An 18,769-nucleotide genomic window follows, 5' to 3' on the forward strand; every position below is an offset into this window, starting at 1 on the left:
TTTCAACTCACTCCCTATTCCTCAGGGCTCCGGGCTACTTCAATTTTTGGTCAACAACATTAATTCTAGATTTTGAGATCCTGATTCTGTTTTATCTTTACTATTATGGAGAAGAAAACTCGCATTTGAAAAAAGAATTAGCAAACTCAAATTTGGGAAGAAGATATCACCGACAAAGTTATCTTATATCTTTTAGGTTTACCAACTTGTTTTACAAAAAATATCGTCTGGTTTTAGGGTTTTGTTAACATGGAATAAATTGTTTAGACTTTCATCCAAAAAAAGTCAGGGATTTAAAGTTTTTAGTGTTTTTGACAGAAGTTTGACCCCAAAAAATAAATGTATAGGACAGAAAAAATCAGAGGTGTTTTTTTCTTTATTCATTTTCCTTTCATGTTCAAATATCTACATGTATTAACCATATTTTAATTACTTTTACCTGGTAGGATAAAATCAATACAACAAACACGTCACTCTTGAAAAGAAAAAAAATTACATAAAACGTACGAGAATGGATTTGTAAATCACTCGTAAAACTGACGTAAACAAAAAACGAAAGTACATAGAAATATACTCGGATACTTGCAATCAAAGAAACTGGTCTTAATTTGTGTTGATAGTTGATACAAAGGACGAAGGAGGCAATAATGACAAAAGAAGGAATGACTTGTTTGAAGACTTGCCCTACTACCCTTTTTTAATTCTCATCCAAACTAGTCACTTCTATCGTGATCTATAATTTTCATACCACATCCATGTATTGAGATTGTTATAATTAAACGAAGACTTATGATTGTGTTATACAAATATACATGGTTCTTGTGTTTGTCGAAAGTCAACTAAAACGTTTTTAGATCTTGATAACTATGGATGAATATATTTTGAAAATAAGATCATACAAAGGTGATTGAAAAATCATATTTAATTTTAATAATAATAATATGATAGAAAATATTAGTTTTTCGATTTTGATTGGTTAACAATTTTTAAAAAATGAATTTTAAATTTTCGATCATAATTAATGATTTTTTTTTTTTTTTTTTACGGTTTGGAAGCTAAGCCACCCAAATAGAATGTCTCCAGAGATATATCTCAGATTAACCCATTGAGTGGTAAAAAAAAATTAAAATCTAATGAATTATATTGATTTCGTAATTACTATTGTACCCTAATAAATTAATTTATTCCAAAAAACACTAAATACCAATGACATTGTGATGCATTTTTAACGACTTTATGTTAGTTTTTATCATTTTTATGATATAAAACAAGCCTTTAGTATACACTTAACTATATCATACGAGTATGACATTAGAAAATAATTAGAGATAATTAGAATAAAATGAATAGAAATTTCTTTTAAATGAGGAAATAGATTTGTTTTTTTTTTTTTTTTGTAATAGATTTGCCAAGGATTCGTTCCTCAATCGTTGTAACTAAAAGATTTTACTTGTTTAACATTTCAAAATTATCAAAATACAGAGTTGATGGAAAAGTATCAAGCTATATACATAAAAATATAATTATTATTTTGGTTATATAAATGTTAATTTAAAAAAAAATAGAATTAACTCATGAAATATAAAGGGTCAAATATAAATACAGTGATGTTGGTCCAACAAAAAGGCCCAAGAAAGGGAACATCAAATATGAAATCCAAACAAATAGATAATGGGCCTTCGGTTGATAAGCCCGTCATACCCTAACATAGTTTTAAAGGGTAGAGATGGAATGGAAGAGCATATTTAAACTGCCAATTAGGGTTTTTCTCGTTGTCTCTCTCACCAGTCGTTCGGAGCTATTCATTCTTAAGAGAAGTCATTCAGATCGGAGATACGCTAGCAATCTCCAAACATGGTTCGTCGTTCTCTCTCTCTCTGTTCTAGCTTTTGTAGCTGTTTACATCTGCATCGTTTCTTACCTCGATTCTCAATTCTCTCTGTTCTAGCTTTGGTTTGTGTTAGTGATGTCGAGAAATGTTTAGTTGTCTTCAGATTAGTTTAGTTGGATTGATTCAATAATTCGTAGATCTGACTTCCTTAGATCTCAGATGTGTCGTTGCTCTAGGTCATGATAATGATGATGATGACATATATTTGCATTTGACAGTGTTCTTGATACTGATCTTGTTATTTTTTTACAGGCGAGGGGTTTGAAGAAGCATTTGAAGAGGCTCAATGCCCCAAAGCACTGGATGCTTGACAAACTTGGTGGTGCATTTGTAAGTCTTTTACTCTCTTCTTGGCTGATTCAATTTATATTTCTCTCGTTGAGTTCTGTGAATGACTATGTTCATTTTTTTTTGGTTACACACAGGCCCCAAAACCATCTTCAGGACCTCATAAGTCCAGGGAGTGCCTTCCCCTTGTCCTTATCATCAGGAACAGGTTGAAGTATGCTCTTACCTACCGTGAAGTGATTTCCATCTTGATGCAAAGGCATATCCAAGTTGATGGGAAAGTGAGGACTGACAAGACTTACCCTGCTGGTTTCATGGATGTTGTGTCTATCCCAAAGACCAATGAGAACTTCCGTCTTCTCTACGATACCAAGGGACGTTTCCGTCTCCACTCCATCAGGGATGAGGAAGCTAAGGTTTGCGTCTCCTCTTCTCATTGTTTCGTGTTTTCTTTTAGATTGATGCTTTGACCTTGATAGAATATGTGTTCTAACAATATTTCTTCTTTTATTCTTCTTGTGCAGTTAAAGCTTTGCAAGGTTCGATCGATCCAGTTTGGGCAGAAGGGCATTCCCTACCTGAACACATATGATGGTCGCACCATCCGTTACCCTGACCCGCTCATCAAGCCCAATGACACCATCAAGCTCGACCTTGAGGCCAACAAGATTGTGGAGTTCATCAAATTCGATGTTGGTAATGTTGTGATGGTTACAGGAGGTAGAAACAGAGGGCGTGTTGGTGTCATTAAAAACCGTGAGAAGCATAAGGGAAGCTTTGAGACAATCCACATCCAAGACTCAACAGGACATGAGTTTGCAACAAGGTTGGGGAATGTGTTTACCCTTGGCAAAGGAACCAAGCCGTGGGTGTCTCTTCCTAAGGGTAAAGGTATTAAGCTGACTATCATCGAGGAGGCCAGGAAGAGGCTCGGTGATCAACAGGCTGTTTAATTTTGTGATTTCCAGTTCCTTGTTATGCTTCGTTAGACGTCTCATATTTTCTAGACTCGCTTCGTTTCTTTTGGTTCTCTGCTCAGTTTTGGAACTTCTGTTAAATTATTTATTTCAAGAGTTGAAAGAAACTTCAAACATCCTCGTTGTGTCCTTTCCTGTTTTCTACTTTCTTGCATTTCTACTTGTCTGCCTGTCTGGTTATGGAGCTCTTGATTTCATGGTTGATAATATTCTTATTGTATTTTGGTGATCATTATATACATTTATGGAGAATTGGCAAAATAAAGAAAAATCTTGTTTATAGCAGAGGTTTAAGGTTGAAAGAAAGCAAGATTAAAAGGCCTTAGAACATGTTTCCTAGCCTCCATTCTAGAGTCTCTTACTTTATTTTGTTAGAAGGAAAGCCTTAGAGCATGTTGATAAATACAGGGTTCACGCAGTATGAAGCCTCTGACCATATCATATTTTTCAACTGTTTTCTCCTTTTTACAATGACAAAAAAACATGATTCGAATACAATATAACATTACAAAACACAACACAACAGAGCTGAGCTAACTGTCTAAAAGGATACAATACATGTTACAAATCCACCTCTGCAAGACTTCGCTATTGGTAATCAGCAGGTGGTTCGTTACAAAGAACAAGTGGCTATTTCTGTCTGTTACCTTCATTTTCTTCCCGTGGTTGTGCCTTTGAACAGCTCGTTGATACGCGCCTCTATGTCCTCAACTCCATACTTGATGTACCTATCTGCGTTTTTCCCTATGTCTCCAAGGTTCTGGAACCTTCCAATGAAGTTCCCATATGCCGGTACCAAAAGCCTGGCCAGTGAGATTTTCAGCTCTTCTCTCAACTGCTCATCAAACACTACCCACGTCGAATGCACTTTACATATCTCATCAAACTGAATATTGAACTGCTTCAGCTTCTCCTTCATAGTCTTCCCCAAACCGTTCATACCTGACGCTGTATTATCCACCTTCAGCAACCCCAACATCTTATTGCACGAGCTTCTCTGATAATTCATATGATATTGTCTCACTTTAGCATTGTGTTTCCGAATCCAATCATCTCCTAAGAGCAATCCTAGGTCTCCATCTTTCACCTTCTGAACAATGTATCTCCCATTGTTCATCAGAAACACATAACACAAGGCTGGATCTTTGTACACTTTGGATTTCACTTCCAAGTTACTCTCTAGAAGCTCCATGATCCAAGACATCTGTACAGTCAACAAAGTTGAATCTTTAGAAGGGACACCATTACTCTCCTCAAACACTAGCTCTAAAGTTTGCCTGGATCTGCATGCCGCACGTAGGTAATTCATCACGTAACGAGTGATCGGATGAAGACCACCGCCAGGAACAGCAGCTTTAGCCGGATCTCGCCTGATCAGATTCTCAAGCTCCATAAATATACCTCTAATCGACTCTCCCAATCTTTTCCAAATGGTTACTGCTTCATTTCTAAGAACTGAGCAAAACTGATCCGAGAACACATTCTCGAACTCAGGCATCAAATCTCTCATCGTCTCGAATACGTCAAGCACTTTAAACAATCTCTCAGGTGATCTGCTTCCTATGGCAATAGCATCAGCGAAATTCAGAAGCTGAATAGTAGAGCCACGACATACCTCCATAAACGAAAGATCAGCAGCAGATGAGAAACCAAATAAGACACGGTCACAGAGTCTGCGTTCACTAGGAAAAAGGATTCGAAGGGCGACGTTAGCAGCTTTGATCCACCTATCAATCTCATCCTCAAGCTCCTGCCAAGGCATCTTATGAACTTCTTCAATACTCAGCTTCTGTAACCCTAACCTCGACAAGCTCTCTTCTAAAAACTCTCTCCTACAAGCACTGTAAACATGAGAACACGACTTACCAAAACCAGCGCCAAGCATACGCTTAGCCATCTCGTGCAAATCGTTGATCGTCGCCGACGGGAGAGCATCGATGATAAGATCGTAGTCAGTGAGTGGCTGCGCCACTGGGATCTGGACATCGTCACCGTTGTGGAAATCTCTGTCGTCGTCATCTTCTTCCTCAGAGTCGAAACGATGATTCGTCCCACCAGCGTCTCCCAGAGGATTAAGTCCGAAAGACTCAGCTCCGCGCTCCATAAGTGACCTGAACTCTTCTTCGATGCGGAACATAGCTTGCTGCATCATATCGTCGGCGCGTGCTAGACAGACGCCGATTGGTTTCTCTGAAGCCATGGGACTCCACTCTCTGATGATAGCAACAAACTCATCGATCGTATCGAGAAAAGCAGCTGAATCGGAAGGATCAGCCCAGATAGGTTGATCCGCGGCAACGAAGCGAGAGATCTGAACGTCTATTGAATTGAGAGCTCGTTCGAGTACAGCGACTCCGGATCCATCTTCTCCAGCTTGACCTTCGGCGAGCTTTTCGCGGGAAAACCTGCCGTCGAAGTTGGAGAAGATCTGTAAGATATCATCGGCCATGGATTCGTTATGGCCAAGTGTTTTGGCTATGTGACGGGCTACAGCAAGTAACTTCTCTTCACCATTCTCCGCCATGAGTTTTGAATCAGTGTGGTGTTAAGCTTTTTTTTCTTTCTGTAATCTCTAAGAGTCACTACTAAATAAAAAAGGTCACACAAAGCGAGATCGGCGGGGAAAGCAAGGAATCGAAGACGAAGAAAGTTCCAAGCAAGGAAGAAAGACTGGATGGATAGAAGAAGAAACCTCTGTGAAGTGACGAAACTACCCCTTTGAAGACAGACGTGATCTTTGACCTGTCCGCGTTGTTTGAAAAATGGCACGGGCGTGTAATATTGCGATAATTTCTTTTCTGCTGTCTTTTTGTGAAAATCTCTCGCTTTCGTTAATATTGACGTCTTCGAGACTATTCTGTCATTCCCTCATTGGTCTCCTTTCTTACTGTTTCTAACCGGTGAAGGGGATAAAACCGGCCTGTTTACGAGTAAGATTGGTGGTTTGATAGTTCAATTTGTCCCTAAAACTTTTCAGGAAAGAATATCTTTTGCGGCTTACCAGAAAACAATGGGTATGACCTATGAGGTCAATGCAAATTCAGCCAGAGATGTTTCTAGAACACTAATTTATAGCAACTCAAATAAACAAAGAAGAACGTTTACCAAACTCATATATCTTTTGCGGCATATACCAGAAAAGTGAAAACAATGGGTATATGAGGTCAATGCAGATGCAGTCAGACAGAGATGCTTCTAGAAAAACTAATTTACAGCAACTAACGAAAAACAAAGAAGAACGTTTACCAAACTCTATCAGATAGATACAACATATGATAAGGAAACTACTAACACTTTTTGACAACAATTATTACGCAATGTGATTCTGTGCCAAACATGGATTTGGTATGGTTATGCCCAAAATGAACATCGTTCGTTCACTCTATGTATCTCTTTTTTTTTGTTAGCTGCTCTGCTTCTCTATATCGTATTGGCTACTCTCTTCTGCAACCTTTGCCCAGACGTTGCCCATTTTTTCTGCGTATCCAACCTGCATCGACAACCCATGAACACAACTCTTTATTTTACTACTCTATTCCTCTATAACATATTTATATGTATTCCTATTCCCTCTTCTCCAGAATTTTCATTCAAAGCACTCACCATTCACTTTCCTACTGGAGACACATGAATGCCTTCTTTACATTCAATTTTATCAACTTCTCCACTCTTAAAATCTCACTAAGAATGGATTCACACACTTGTTGCTCAACCTTATAATCTCCTTATCATTCTTCACTCATTATAAACAGACACAGTTCTACTGGGCAATAAGGTTTCATCCTTCTAATGGTTATGTGCTGCATAATAATTATAATAACGTACCTGGTTAACAACAAAACCCTTCATCATGTTCATGAAGTCTGCACGCCTTTCTTTCTCCAACCTCTCAACCTCAGATCGATTGTTTTCCTGAAATGATACAAATTTACACATATCACAACCAAATAAATAATATCATGTTGGTACATCAGCACAAGTTGTGATATGCATAGAGTTATTACTGAATACCTTGATCCGCTCATATTCTCTGATGGCAACATTTTTTGCGTCCTCAGTGACCTTGATGGTTTCTTTTAACTCTTCTATTTTCCGGATCCTTGATTTGTCACCACCAAATACCTTCGAAGATGCAGCCTCTAGCTTTTCGACTCTTTGTTGCAGAGAAGGAAGCTCTGATAGAAGCGTTTGCACTGTCAATAAAGCACTAGATCTGTCTGCAAATGCACCTTGGACCGCCATCATCATGCCAAGATACTCATGGAGTGTGTCCTGAAATGAACAATTCAAATACAAGAACAGCTATTAGGGAAGCTAGAAGTCCAGCAAAATCTCCATATATAAGCGGACAGTTCACTAGTCTATAATGAGGATACACGCTAAGCATCAGGAGATATTAGGAATCCTGATGTCAATTGCTTAAATCATCATAATCATTTATTTTCAGCTGAGGAAAAGAAATCAACATTCATTTGATTCACAGCAATGAGGCAAGTGTATATTTTAGTAGTTCAATAGATATTTACCAAATGTTTGACAGTCTGGGAATTCAACTCCCTATAAAATCTGCTTGCTTTTACAGCCGCAGTGGCTAAATTCTTCATATCATTAGGACGGATTCTTTGGGCGTTGGAAGTAGCTTCTTCGTTCTCGAACTTGGTAAGCTTAATGAATGCTAATCCAAGTTCACCCATGGTTTCTCCCATGTCTTGCTGTGCCTTCACAAGGGATTCCGCCTACAAAAATAATCCACAAAAGGGTTTGTTCCAAGCCGGATACTACATACTGACAGACTGATGCATAATTCAACCAACAAGAATGAAATTTTACCTGCTGTGAAGCATTGATAATTTGTTGCTCAAGATCATGCATCTTCTCCTTCTTCTCCAAGAATTCTCTATCTTCTTCAACAACAGGTGGTTTTGATCCACCCCAGTCATTAGACACTGATTGCCTCAGCTCCTTGAATAATCTCAGCAGATCCCTACCTCCTTTTGCAGGCTGAACCACCTCATGCACTGGCACTGCAGAGGCTCCGCCTTCACCAAACAACTGTTTTGGAAGTTTCACCGCGCCATCCAACATCCTAGAGGCCACATCAGTGCTCATTTGTAATGGCAACTTCCCTTGCTTTTGAAGAAACACTTTCAACTCATCACTGTTCCTGATCACAGGGTGTGCACTTAGCCTGCGCAAGTATTTCTCCAATGCAACTCTTCTCTGCTCCACAAACTCTTGTTTCTGCATTACTTGGCTCTCTACGACGCTCTTATCTGGACGCGGTGGTATGCAGAACCCTCTATACGACTCAGCCAATCGATCTGCCAATGTGACAACATCTCTGAATCTTCTCCGTACGCTGAAATCCGATGGGCCGTCAAACTCAGGGAGATTCGTCCTGGTCGTAATCTGGTAGGTGATGTAAGTGTTTCCTCCAACAATTGAATTTGATGTCTCCTGCTCTTTCTGAGGGTTCGATACAGTGATCTTGATGTAATCAGAGCTTGAAGAAGAAGGAGATCTCGATAGTGAATCTGAGAATTGACTATGAAGACTACTATCCTCTGCTCCGTTAATCTCACTATCCGAGTTCTCATCAAAGGGACTAAAGATAACATCTGCATAAGATGGAGGCTCGATGTAGGAGTTATCGCTGCTGATCGGCTTAGAACCAAAACTGCGGAAATCTTCATAAGACGACGGCGGCGCAAGGAGTGGATCAGAATCAGCCGGAATCATGACAGTCGGCGGCGGCGAGAGCGGGTCACGCACGTTGGAGAGTGTTGACATAGCGCTACGATAACCAGAGTTCGATGTATCGCCGTTGACAACGCTTTTCTTCAGAGGATTGTCACCGCCGGCGTCGCCATCTACTCCGAGGTCGAGATTCTCCATAACATCCCTCTGCGCATTGAGATTGGTCTCTTCGAATCCATCGGCATTCTCCGAGCCCATCATTTCGTCTTCTCCGGTGTAAAGATACTAAAGCTAAATCGAAATCAGGATTTACAGAAAATTAGGGTTTGATGATTTGGGGGAAGAAGAAAACGGAGATCCCCTGAAATGTGACGCTGAGCGACGGTGGCTAATCGAGCATTAAAAGAAACCGGAGTGGCTAAAATGCGCAGGTGGGGACTATGGGGGCAGGCGACTAACGTGCACACCGTGGCGGATTAGATGTGGCACGTGAATATGGTGGCTTAAAAGTCTCGTCTAATTCAATCTGCCAATGAGTGTGACACGTGATGAAGAATCTGACTAACAGTAACACGTAAAGGGCTTTAGTAAAGGCCCATTAAGAAACCCAATCTAAAATTCTTGATCCTTGACAGAGACAGCCATATACCCGCAACCAAACAGGCTGATTAGGTTTTGTTTAGTATTCTAGTTTAGCAGCTTGCAGAGGAGCTTCCCCCTGATCGTGTCGAAAAATCCTGAGTTTAACTGCAACTGAGTTGTGTGTAAAAAAGGTCAAACAACAACTCATAAAGACACTTTCGAAAAAGGTGGTTTTCCGACAAAACTCTTATCTTCTCCAAAAGAGATGTCTTCCAAATTCGGGTTAGCGGGTGGGATACCGGAGCGCCGTGTTCGACCCATCTGGGATGCAATTGATTCTCGTCAGTTCAAAAATGCTCTCAAGCTCGTCACTGCGCTTCTCTCTAAGTACCCTAAATCACCTTATGCTTTAGTAAGTGGAACCCATCATCATTGGCTTTTTTCTTCTTTCTCTAATCTGTTAACGGGAACGTAACCTGATTGTAATGCTGTTGCATTTAACAGGCGCTTAAAGCTCTGATTCATGAGAGAATGGGGAAAACAGATGACGCACTCTCTGTTTGCTTGGATGCTAAAGAGCTTTTGTATAAAGATGATTTAGCGTTGATGGATGATCTCACTCTCAGTACCTTGCAAATCGTATTGCAGAGACTTGATCACTGTAAGTGCATTCGTTTGAAATAAGAACTTGGAAACCTTGTGGTGTATAACTTCTTGGTTATATATTTCTGATACGTTTGTTTTAAATTTTGATCAGTGGACTTGGCTACTAGTTGTTATGCTCATGCCTGTGGCAAATTCCCTAATAATTTGGAGCTTATGATGGGGCTCTTCAATTGCTATGTTCGTGAATATTCTTTTGTGAAGCAGCAACAGGTTGGTCTTTCTGTTGGATGAACACTATTCTGGGTTCTGGTATCTGTCTTTATTCCTCTGTTCTTATGTCTTGCTTTCTGACAGACAGCCATGAAAATGTACAAACTTGCCGGAGAAGAAAGGTTTTTACTTTGGGCAGTTTGTAGCATCCAATTACAAGTACTGCCTTAATCATTTCCTCTCCTTCTTTTTGTTACCAGTTTGGTATTTCTGTTGCTTACAGTTGTGACGATTTTCTACAGGTGCTATGCGATAAGAGTGGGGAGAAGCTGTTGCTTCTGGCTGAGGGTTTACTTAAGAAGCACATTGCCTCTCATAGTATGCACGAGCCAGAAGGTAAAATTACTTTTCCACCAATTTCTTCTCTTGTACAAGTTGTGGAACTATTTCAGATTTCTTCAGCCTTCCTTCTACTTGTATCTTCAGCTCTCATGGTGTATATCTCGTTGCTGGAACAACAATCCAAATACAATGATGCTTTAGAAGTCCTTTCTGGAGATTTGGGATCTCTTTTGATGATTGAAGTCGACAAACTACGGATACAGGTAGGTTGTACGGCTTTTTGGCCGGAAAGACCACTAAACTTCATGCTTTTTGTATTATATTCTCCGTAGACCACATAAATTGTACATTTTCCCTAGTTTTAGGTTGGACGTATCGATATACATATATTTTTTATTCGGAGTCTGTTGCTGTATGCTCACACAAACGCTCTCACTTTAAGCTGACAGGGTAGACTCCTTGCTAGGGCAAACGACTATTCTGCCGCTGTTGATGTCTATAAAAAAATCTTAGAATTGAGGTATGTTTTCATGGCATGAGCATCTCAAACCTCAAGTGTTTTTGGAGTTAGGAATGTTTCCAATATGATTTCCGATTGGTTACTTAATTGCTTATATATCTCAGGCCTGTGCATATCATGCCAGTATGCTAATATTGAATTTCTCTTCACTTGGCAGTCCAGATGATTGGGAGTGTTTCCTGCACTATCTCGGCTGTCTGCTTGAAGATGACAGCATCTGGAAATACTTTGACAATATTGATCAAATTCATCCAACAAAGCACATAGAATGCAAATTTTCTCACCTTACGGAAGAAATGGTGATCATATTACCCACTTGCCTGGCTTAATGTATCAATTCGTCGTTTGCTTTTCTCTGCATTTCTGACTTATGTGTAATCTGTTTTCCTTTCCACCATGCAGTTTGATTCTCGTATATCAAGTGCTTCAGATTTGGTGCTAAAATTACAGATTGACACTGAGAATAGTAATTTAAGGGGTCCGTACTTGGCAGAACTTGAAATTGAGAAGAGAAAGTTCTTATTTGGGAAGAAGAACGAAAACAAGTTACTAGAATCGTTACTGCAATATTTTCATAAGTATGAAACCCTTTGGAGTTGATCTTGTTTTTTTATCAATAAAGCATACTGATTCTTATATCCCTCTGATTTTGTGTCGCTTTGCATGCAGATTTGGTCATTTAGCGTGCTATGCCTCCGATGTTGAAGCATACCTAGATGTATTATCCCCAGATAAAAAGATAGAATTTGTGGGAATGTTAGTGAAAAATTCCGACTCCTTTTCTGAATCGGGAACCAAAGTGCTTGGTCAAACAACAACTATTCTCAAAATCCAAGAACTGACGGCAAACATTTTTGAGCTCCCTATTGACGGTGTGTTCTCTTACCTTACATACTTTTTTATGAAAATTCCTTGTTGTATCTGCTTATCAAACTAACTTTCGAATCTACAAGCCATGTTTCTCTTTTGTGATAACCTCTTTGAATGTGTTCATCTAAATCTATTTCCAATATGATTTTTCCCTCTTATATCTAGAAATTGAAGCCTCTGCTGTCAAACTGGCAAAGTTATACTGCCAAAATCTTTCTCTTTCTAAGGACTTGGACCCTCAAGAGAGCATGTTTGGGGAAGAACTTTTATCTTTGATTAGCAATATGTTGGTCCAGGTACTTTTTTTTGTGTTCAATACACTCGCTTTCCTTGTACTCCGTAAAGGATTGTTATATATTAATTAACCTTACTATTGGTTCCAGCTATACTGGAGAACTCGAAATTTTGGCTATCTTGCTGAAGCTATCATGGTTCTTGAGCTTGGCTTGACCATCAGAGGGTCAGTACCATATTTTTTCCCTGCTGCTTTTGTTTTAAATGCCAAAGGATTTAACATGGCTTTAATAGGTCTCCATTTGATATTAACTTTTGTTTCCTCAGACATGTCTGGCAGTACAAGATCTTGCTGTTACACATATATTCATATGTTGGTGCTCTTCCGCTTGCATTTGAACGGTATTCATAGCTCTCAGCTTTATTTGTTTTTCCCTGGAAACAGAAAACCCTTATTCAGCTCGTTTTACTGAACCACCTGTTTATCGTCTGATAGGTATAAAGCTCTTGATGTGAAGAACATCTTGACGGAAACAGTTTCACACCATATTCTACGTCAAATGTTGGAATCTCCCATGTGGGTGGACTTAAGTAACCTCCTAAAAGACTATCTCAAGTTTATGGATGATCATTTGAGAGAATCTGCAGACCTTACATTTCTTGCTTACCGCCATAGAAATTACTCAAAAGTAAACAATTTGATTTGTCTTCCAGAATTGTCATTACCGTATATTCCTGTGGGCAACCGGTTCCTTTCGTGACTTATCTGGATTTCCTAATCTCAGGTTATCGAATTTGTCCTATTCAAACAACGATTGCAGCACTCAAACCAATACCATGCTGCAAGGGTTGAAGCGTCTGTCTTGCAATTGAAGCAGAACGCAGACAGCATCGAGGAAGAAGAGGTAATTCATTCAAGTTCTTATCATGTAAATTACCATATGTCCTTTTACTTGATCCCTCATGTATCTAACGTTGCCTGTATTTTTGTTGTCTAGCGTGTTCTTAAAAACCTGAAATCTGGAGTTCAACTTGTGGAGCTCTCGAATGAAATTGGATCCAGGACACTGAGGTTCAATGAAGATATAGAAACACGTCCATGGTGGACACCTTGTCCTGAGAAAAACTATCTACTAGGTCAGTATATCCTTCACATTAGTTGTTGTTTATGATTTTGGTGTTATTCTTAATATCAATCATCATGTGTAGGTCCGTTTGAAGAAATTTCTTACTGTCCCAAAGAGAATGAGGTACGTTTGTCTATATCCATACATTTTTTCTTGGGGAGGGATGCAATCTAATACTGATTGTATTTGTTGGTTGTGTATAGAAAAAAGATCGTGAAGAAAATATGAAACTAGCCATCCAGAGAAAATCCCTTCTACCTCGGATGATATATCTCTCTATTCAGTGCACGTCAACTGCATTAAAGGAGTGTGTTGAAACCAATGGGTCTAAGGGTGACACCAAAATCAGTGGAGAACTTAAGTGTTTGCTGGAGGAATACACAAAAATGTTGGGGTGTTCTGTCAGTGACGCTGTAGAAATTATCACAGAGATCTCAAAGGGTGCAAGGACTTCTGAGGTTAGATTTTCTAGTCCTATCTCCTTCCGCCTGCACTCATTTTAACTGGTCTTATTGTTAGCAAGTAGTAACCTTGTTGGAACATCTCTGTAGAGCCTTGGTTCAAATTTGGTGGACTGGTTTAATTTTGCGGTATTTTGGAATGGTTGGAGCCTAAGTTCCCACGAGCATTGGCATGTGTTGAACTCCCTGTTCGAGAGGCTTATTCTGGATAGAATCCGATCAATGGGATCTTCAGACATGAGTTCTTGCTATTCTGATGTCCAGGTCTTGGTTCAGATCATCACTGAACCGCTGGCGTGGCACAGTCTTATTATACAGGCCTGCACCCGTTCGTCTCTCCCATCTGGGAAAAAGAAGAAGAAAAATCAACATTCAGACCAAATATCTTCCTCCCCGATGTCACAAACAATCAAAGATTCTATACAGTCATTATGCAGCACCATACAAGAAGTTTCTAACTGGATACAGAATCAACTGGACAATCCAGAAGATGATCAAGTGGAGAGGTTTCTGTCAACTCTGAAGAGAGCAGTAGGCGAAGCAGGAGGACCGGGACAGATTCTTGGGGTTCTAGAGAGTGTCATCGCATCCAGCGAAGAATCAGAGGTTGGAAATCGCATCTTTGATGCACTGAAGTCGTGGAACACGGCAGATACTGCACGTAAAACAGTCATGGCACAACAAAGAGTCTTCCGTGAGTTTCTCCAGATCTGTGAATCTAAGAGAAAGCAACTTGAAACGGTCAAACAACAGATGTCCCATGTTTGATCTTGAATTATATAATAACAACACTTGAGAGAATGATCACTGCTTTTCTTGGCTATTTCATTTCGGGAATACATTCATGACAGGAACAGAGATTGATTGATGTTTAAATACATTTTGAAAGGAAAAAACAATTGAAACAGGATTAGCTAAGCTAATTAAGCTGCTTCTGTATTGGAATTTTATTAACTCGTCTATCGATTTGGATACAAAATAAAAAGCAAAACCATCCCAATAATGCAGATTCTACAAACTCGTTTTTAATCAAATGAAGAAGAAATGGTACTAACTAACTAAATCAATTGTGAAAGTGAGACCAAGGGGACACTAAACTCTTGTAATCAAACTTGCCGTTCAAGAAACCATCACCACCCTTCTGGTTCCTCACTTGTTGCTGCACTACCAAGACCGAACCCTCCGAGGCAAAAACACTCCCAGCCACGGTGTCTCCGATTACTCCAAGCTGGTGGTCCTCGCTCCACGTAGAAAGCCCTTCCAGAATCTTTGGATTGATCCCTTCTCTCCTCCCGGTTATCCACAGATCGTAGTCATTGACGTTCATTGCTTGAATCGCAGCCAACGTCTCAGCACCGTTCTTGACAACAACCTCCTTGTAACTAACCCTGTCGTTGCTCTCGTTCTTGACCCAGAACCACGTCACCACCCCATCGTCTAGCTTCTTCTCCCTCTCGTCCTCTCCTTCGTGGTTGTACGCCAAGAACCTAACCACAGTCATGGTTATGTCCGGGTTCTCCGTCATCCTATCTGCCAGATGCAGAGCTTCTCTGTTATCAGCTCCTCCTAAAAACAGAACCACGAAACGGTATGGTTCTTGCCTCCTATGTTGTAGGTCCATGGATGACCGAGCCACAGCGTTTTTAAGTCTTCCCTTCTCGTAATAGATACAGACGGAGCAGGGTGTGTGTGCCAAGACGTCTGCGTTTACAGTTAGCATGCCGGAGTCACGTAGCTCGGTAAGGGCTGCGTCTTGAAGACGCTCTTTCTGATAAGGTAAGAGAATAAAAGCTGTTTTCTTGTTCAAGGCAAGCTCGCAAATATCTTGATACATGTGACGCTTTGGAGCATAGGCGGTGTAGTCACGCAACGTCACACACTCGTTTCTTTTCTTTTGGTAGAGCTTAAAGGCGCTCTGCACTTGGTCTATTCGCTTGCTCCTCGTACGCGCAGACTCTTCCTCTTCCATCTCGTATTCTTCCTCCTCCTCCTCCTTCCTTCGCTTCTCGTTTTCAAAAAACAACGGCTGTGCACGCCCCGCCAGTTCCATCAGCTGAATTGCGAATATAGACAAGGGACTAGTTTTAGTGGGATAGGCGAAGTCGAGAAAGGTGACCAAGCCAGAGAAGGTTTCGTGGTCGGAGACTGCAAGTACCAGTCCCATCTCGGTGTGCTGAGGAGTGTGCTGAATTGTGCGGTGTTTGCTACTTCTATAAGGCCGAGTGGGATCGTATAGGAAGCTGATGATTGGCGCTGTTACACCCGTGACAACAATTGCATACAAAACCATGACAGTATAACCCGGTAACCCTACCATACGTTTGTCTATCCAATGCAAGTAGAGCAAAATTTCGATCTGACCTCTCAAGTTCATCATTAAGCCAAGCGTGAGACTGTCCCTGGTGGGGACTTTAAAGAAGAGAGCAGCGGCAGTGGAGGAGATGAACTTGGTAACGAATCCGACGATGCTCATGTAGACGAGAGGAGAGACCTGTTTGGGCCAAGTCTCGTCGGTAAGTAAGTAGACATTGGTTTTTTGTCCCACCAAAGCAAAGGCGAAAGGCATTAAGAATTCATTAATAAAGGTCTCGCTCCGAATTGCCAACGTCGAACCCAACGGTGGGCCATGAGGCACCACCAGCCCTAGCCAAATAGGTCCTACGGCTATAGCCATACCGAACATGTCAGTGAAAAAAGCATAGACAAGGACACCCATGAGAATCATGACGGTGTAGTTTTGGTTCACGAGTCTTCCCGCAGGCGTTTGGGCGACAATCCAATCAAATTTACGTTTCACAACCAAAAGCAAAAAGGCGGCCAAGATGGCCGCCGATATAAGAAACCAGATAACAGAATATGCTCCTCCTCCTCCGTCAGCCTGCGTCATGGCTTCAAACAAAACAAGCACGTAGATCCCTACCATGTCTCCAAGGAGAGTCACGGACATGGCGAACTTGCCCACCTCTGAGGTGAGAAGGTTCATGTCTCTCAAAACAGTGTAAATGACCGGGAATGACGTGAAACCCAAGGCGAACGTGACCCCTCCTATGGACGAAGCCTTTTGCAATCTTTCATCCATTGTGTCTTTTAGGGCAGCACCCGTGCCTCCCACGCAAGCAATCGGCACCAAAACACTGATGGCAGCAATGTACTTGTGCTTTCTTGGTGCTTTAAAGATTTCCCCAACGTCCGTCTTTGCAGCTGTGAGGAAAAGGAAGTAAAAGAACCCCAACAGTCCCAAGTTTGCGATTATGTAATTCGCAATCGGTGGGAAAAGATAGTAATTGAAGTTTCGGCTTCGTCCTAACATGGACGGTCCTATCACCATTCCACCCTTCAAACACACACACAACCATATTTCTCAATATTAATTTGCACCACAATGTATATATATTATGATCTATATAAAAAGACATAAAACAATAAGATTGAAGACTAACGATGATCTCGCAGACTATACGAGGTTGACGAAGAGGTCGAAGGATGAAGTAAACGGCTTTGATGAAGAAAATGATGAGTATTGCTTCAATCAAAAATGTTGAAAATGTGTAGTTCATACCATTTTCGCCTCTGAACATTCCGAACGGTTGCTTATCGTGAATCTGCCGGCAAACCACTGGAAGTCTGGCGGAGAAGACACGACTGCTGACGACCTCTCCGGCGGTGGTTGGATTCCCCGGCAAGAATCCAAAGCGGGCAGGCAGGACACTCCTGTCATCACTTGGGAAAAACCTAACCATACGTACACTATTCCCTCAGATCACGATAATGCTCATCGATGGAGAGAGTGAGAGAGAAAACACTAGATCCATGACTCATGTTTTCGTTTTCGATAGATGTGGACGTGCGTCATTTCGGGATCAATTCTAGTTTTCGATTACTATTCACTTTTTTCCTTATTTTCTTATTATGAGTTTTCGTCACATGAAAATACTTACCCTATAAATTTTTTTGTGCATGTTATTATATACCTACGTCATGAATCGTGATCTATTAATCTCTTTCACTCTGTAATTACAGACGCTCCCTTCTTGAAAATGCACTTTAACGATTTGTTTTATACTTTTGTTATACTAGTTCAAGAACCAGAAATATATTTTACTTGTACTATTTTCCTAAGATTTTAAAATATATGGTATATGTATGTTTATATGAAATTATAGAGGAAAAAATGAGAAACTAAAACAGAAATCCTAGCTTTCATCTTTGCTATGTTATCAAGAATCACATGTGAGGTAAATCTCACTTCATTCCTTACATTTTTGCTATACTCCTTATGCAATAAATGTGTTACTCTCTCTCCATTCTATAGGACGCATATTTAGTTGATAAAAATGTAAAATTGATGGATGAATTTAGAAGCAATATCATAAAGGGACCGGGACGTGCAAGGTACGGCCGTGGTAGCTGGCTAACACAAACTCCCATGCATCTAATTCTTGAAGATAAGTTTTTAAAATTCTTAGATATTAAATTACATTTCATACATGCCTTTTATTTTCATAATTATAATACGTTTTCCACATTTAAACACTATTCAAAATTTGTAAACCAATTTATAACAAATTATTTTGTTCACAGAAAAATAAAAAATAAAGTTGATATTCATGAAAAAGCAAAAAATATATATCACAATTGTTAAATAAAATGGATAACTTTTGATGAAATTTTGTTGTTGTTGTTGTTGTGGACATATACCTATTTCTTGTAAGTTGTAAATGATAACATTAACACAATAGTCGATAATATATAAATTTTGAAATAAAAGAGAAATGGAGATCCCACCTACGCTCAATATTGAATGCATCACCGGTTTTTGCGTTCTTCCACAAACTCGGAATATTACTAGTAGTATTTCATTTATCCTTATATTTTCCTACATTTTCATTAACGATCATTAAATATGTCTCAGAGTTTTGTCTAACCGGAGACTTGTGGCCGTGCTGAGTTTGAGTCGTCGTCGA

General features: G+C 40.0%; 5 protein-coding genes across 7 annotated transcripts; 2 read left to right on the forward strand and 3 right to left on the reverse strand.

Moving 5' to 3' along the window:
- The first annotated feature begins 1,718 nt into the window (after positions 1 to 1,718).
- Positions 1,719 to 3,272, forward strand: LOC104761941 (small ribosomal subunit protein eS4x). Its single transcript, XM_010485138.3, has 4 exons — positions 1,719 to 1,857; positions 2,144 to 2,221; positions 2,317 to 2,595; positions 2,704 to 3,272. Exons 1-4 carry the CDS (start codon positions 1,855 to 1,857, stop codon positions 3,130 to 3,132), a joined length of 789 nt encoding a protein of 262 aa, XP_010483440.1. The 5' UTR covers positions 1,719 to 1,854; the 3' UTR covers positions 3,133 to 3,272.
- Positions 3,273 to 3,551: 279 nt separating this feature from the next.
- On the reverse strand, positions 3,552 to 6,206 carry LOC104761942 (exocyst complex component EXO70B1-like). 2 transcript variants are annotated; one of them, XM_087498049.1, is made up of 2 exons: positions 5,023 to 5,873; positions 3,552 to 4,906 (listed from the first exon to the last, which is right to left on the reverse strand). In XM_087498049.1, the coding sequence occupies exons 1-2, from the start codon at positions 5,173 to 5,175 to the stop codon at positions 3,806 to 3,808; spliced, it is 1,254 nt and encodes a 417-aa protein (XP_087354175.1). In that variant the 5' UTR covers positions 5,176 to 5,873; the 3' UTR covers positions 3,552 to 3,805. The 2 variants fall into 2 exon arrangements, with proteins under 2 accessions (XP_087354175.1, XP_087354174.1); XM_087498048.1 differs by having other exon boundaries at positions 3,552 to 6,206.
- Positions 6,207 to 6,256: 50 nt separating this feature from the next.
- Positions 6,257 to 9,615, reverse strand: LOC104761945 (sorting nexin 2A). Its single transcript, XM_087498050.1, has 5 exons — positions 7,987 to 9,615; positions 7,683 to 7,892; positions 7,168 to 7,428; positions 6,982 to 7,068; positions 6,257 to 6,646 (listed from the first exon to the last, which is right to left on the reverse strand). Exons 1-5 carry the CDS (start codon positions 9,112 to 9,114, stop codon positions 6,560 to 6,562), a joined length of 1,773 nt encoding a protein of 590 aa, XP_087354176.1. The 5' UTR covers positions 9,115 to 9,615; the 3' UTR covers positions 6,257 to 6,559.
- On the forward strand, positions 9,484 to 14,728 carry LOC104761943 (N-terminal acetyltransferase B complex auxiliary subunit NAA25). Of its 2 annotated transcripts, none has more exons than XM_087498045.1 (19): positions 9,484 to 9,847; positions 9,940 to 10,096; positions 10,193 to 10,311; positions 10,396 to 10,470; positions 10,554 to 10,647; positions 10,738 to 10,856; positions 11,043 to 11,113; positions 11,271 to 11,412; positions 11,516 to 11,691; positions 11,783 to 11,985; positions 12,149 to 12,279; positions 12,367 to 12,443; positions 12,545 to 12,619; positions 12,714 to 12,906; positions 13,003 to 13,122; positions 13,216 to 13,354; positions 13,427 to 13,467; positions 13,548 to 13,802; positions 13,896 to 14,728. In XM_087498045.1, exons 1-19 carry the CDS (start codon positions 9,701 to 9,703, stop codon positions 14,571 to 14,573), a joined length of 3,012 nt encoding a protein of 1,003 aa, XP_087354171.1. In that variant the 5' UTR covers positions 9,484 to 9,700; the 3' UTR covers positions 14,574 to 14,728. The 2 variants fall into 2 exon arrangements, with proteins under 2 accessions (XP_087354171.1, XP_087354172.1); XM_087498046.1 differs by having other exon boundaries at positions 9,558 to 9,847; positions 10,400 to 10,470.
- LOC104763558 (cation/H(+) antiporter 25) lies at positions 14,716 to 17,656 on the reverse strand. Its single transcript, XM_087498047.1, has 2 exons — positions 17,246 to 17,656; positions 14,716 to 17,139 (listed from the first exon to the last, which is right to left on the reverse strand). The coding sequence occupies exons 1-2, from the start codon at positions 17,543 to 17,545 to the stop codon at positions 14,869 to 14,871; spliced, it is 2,571 nt and encodes an 856-aa protein (XP_087354173.1). The 5' UTR covers positions 17,546 to 17,656; the 3' UTR covers positions 14,716 to 14,868.
- Between the last annotated feature and the right edge of the window lie 1,113 nt (positions 17,657 to 18,769).

Source organism: Camelina sativa, chromosome 18, assembly GCF_030686135.1.
Source record: "Camelina sativa cultivar CO46 ecotype springtype chromosome 18, ASM3068613v1".
Classification (NCBI taxonomy): Eukaryota; Viridiplantae; Streptophyta; class Magnoliopsida; order Brassicales; family Brassicaceae; genus Camelina; species Camelina sativa.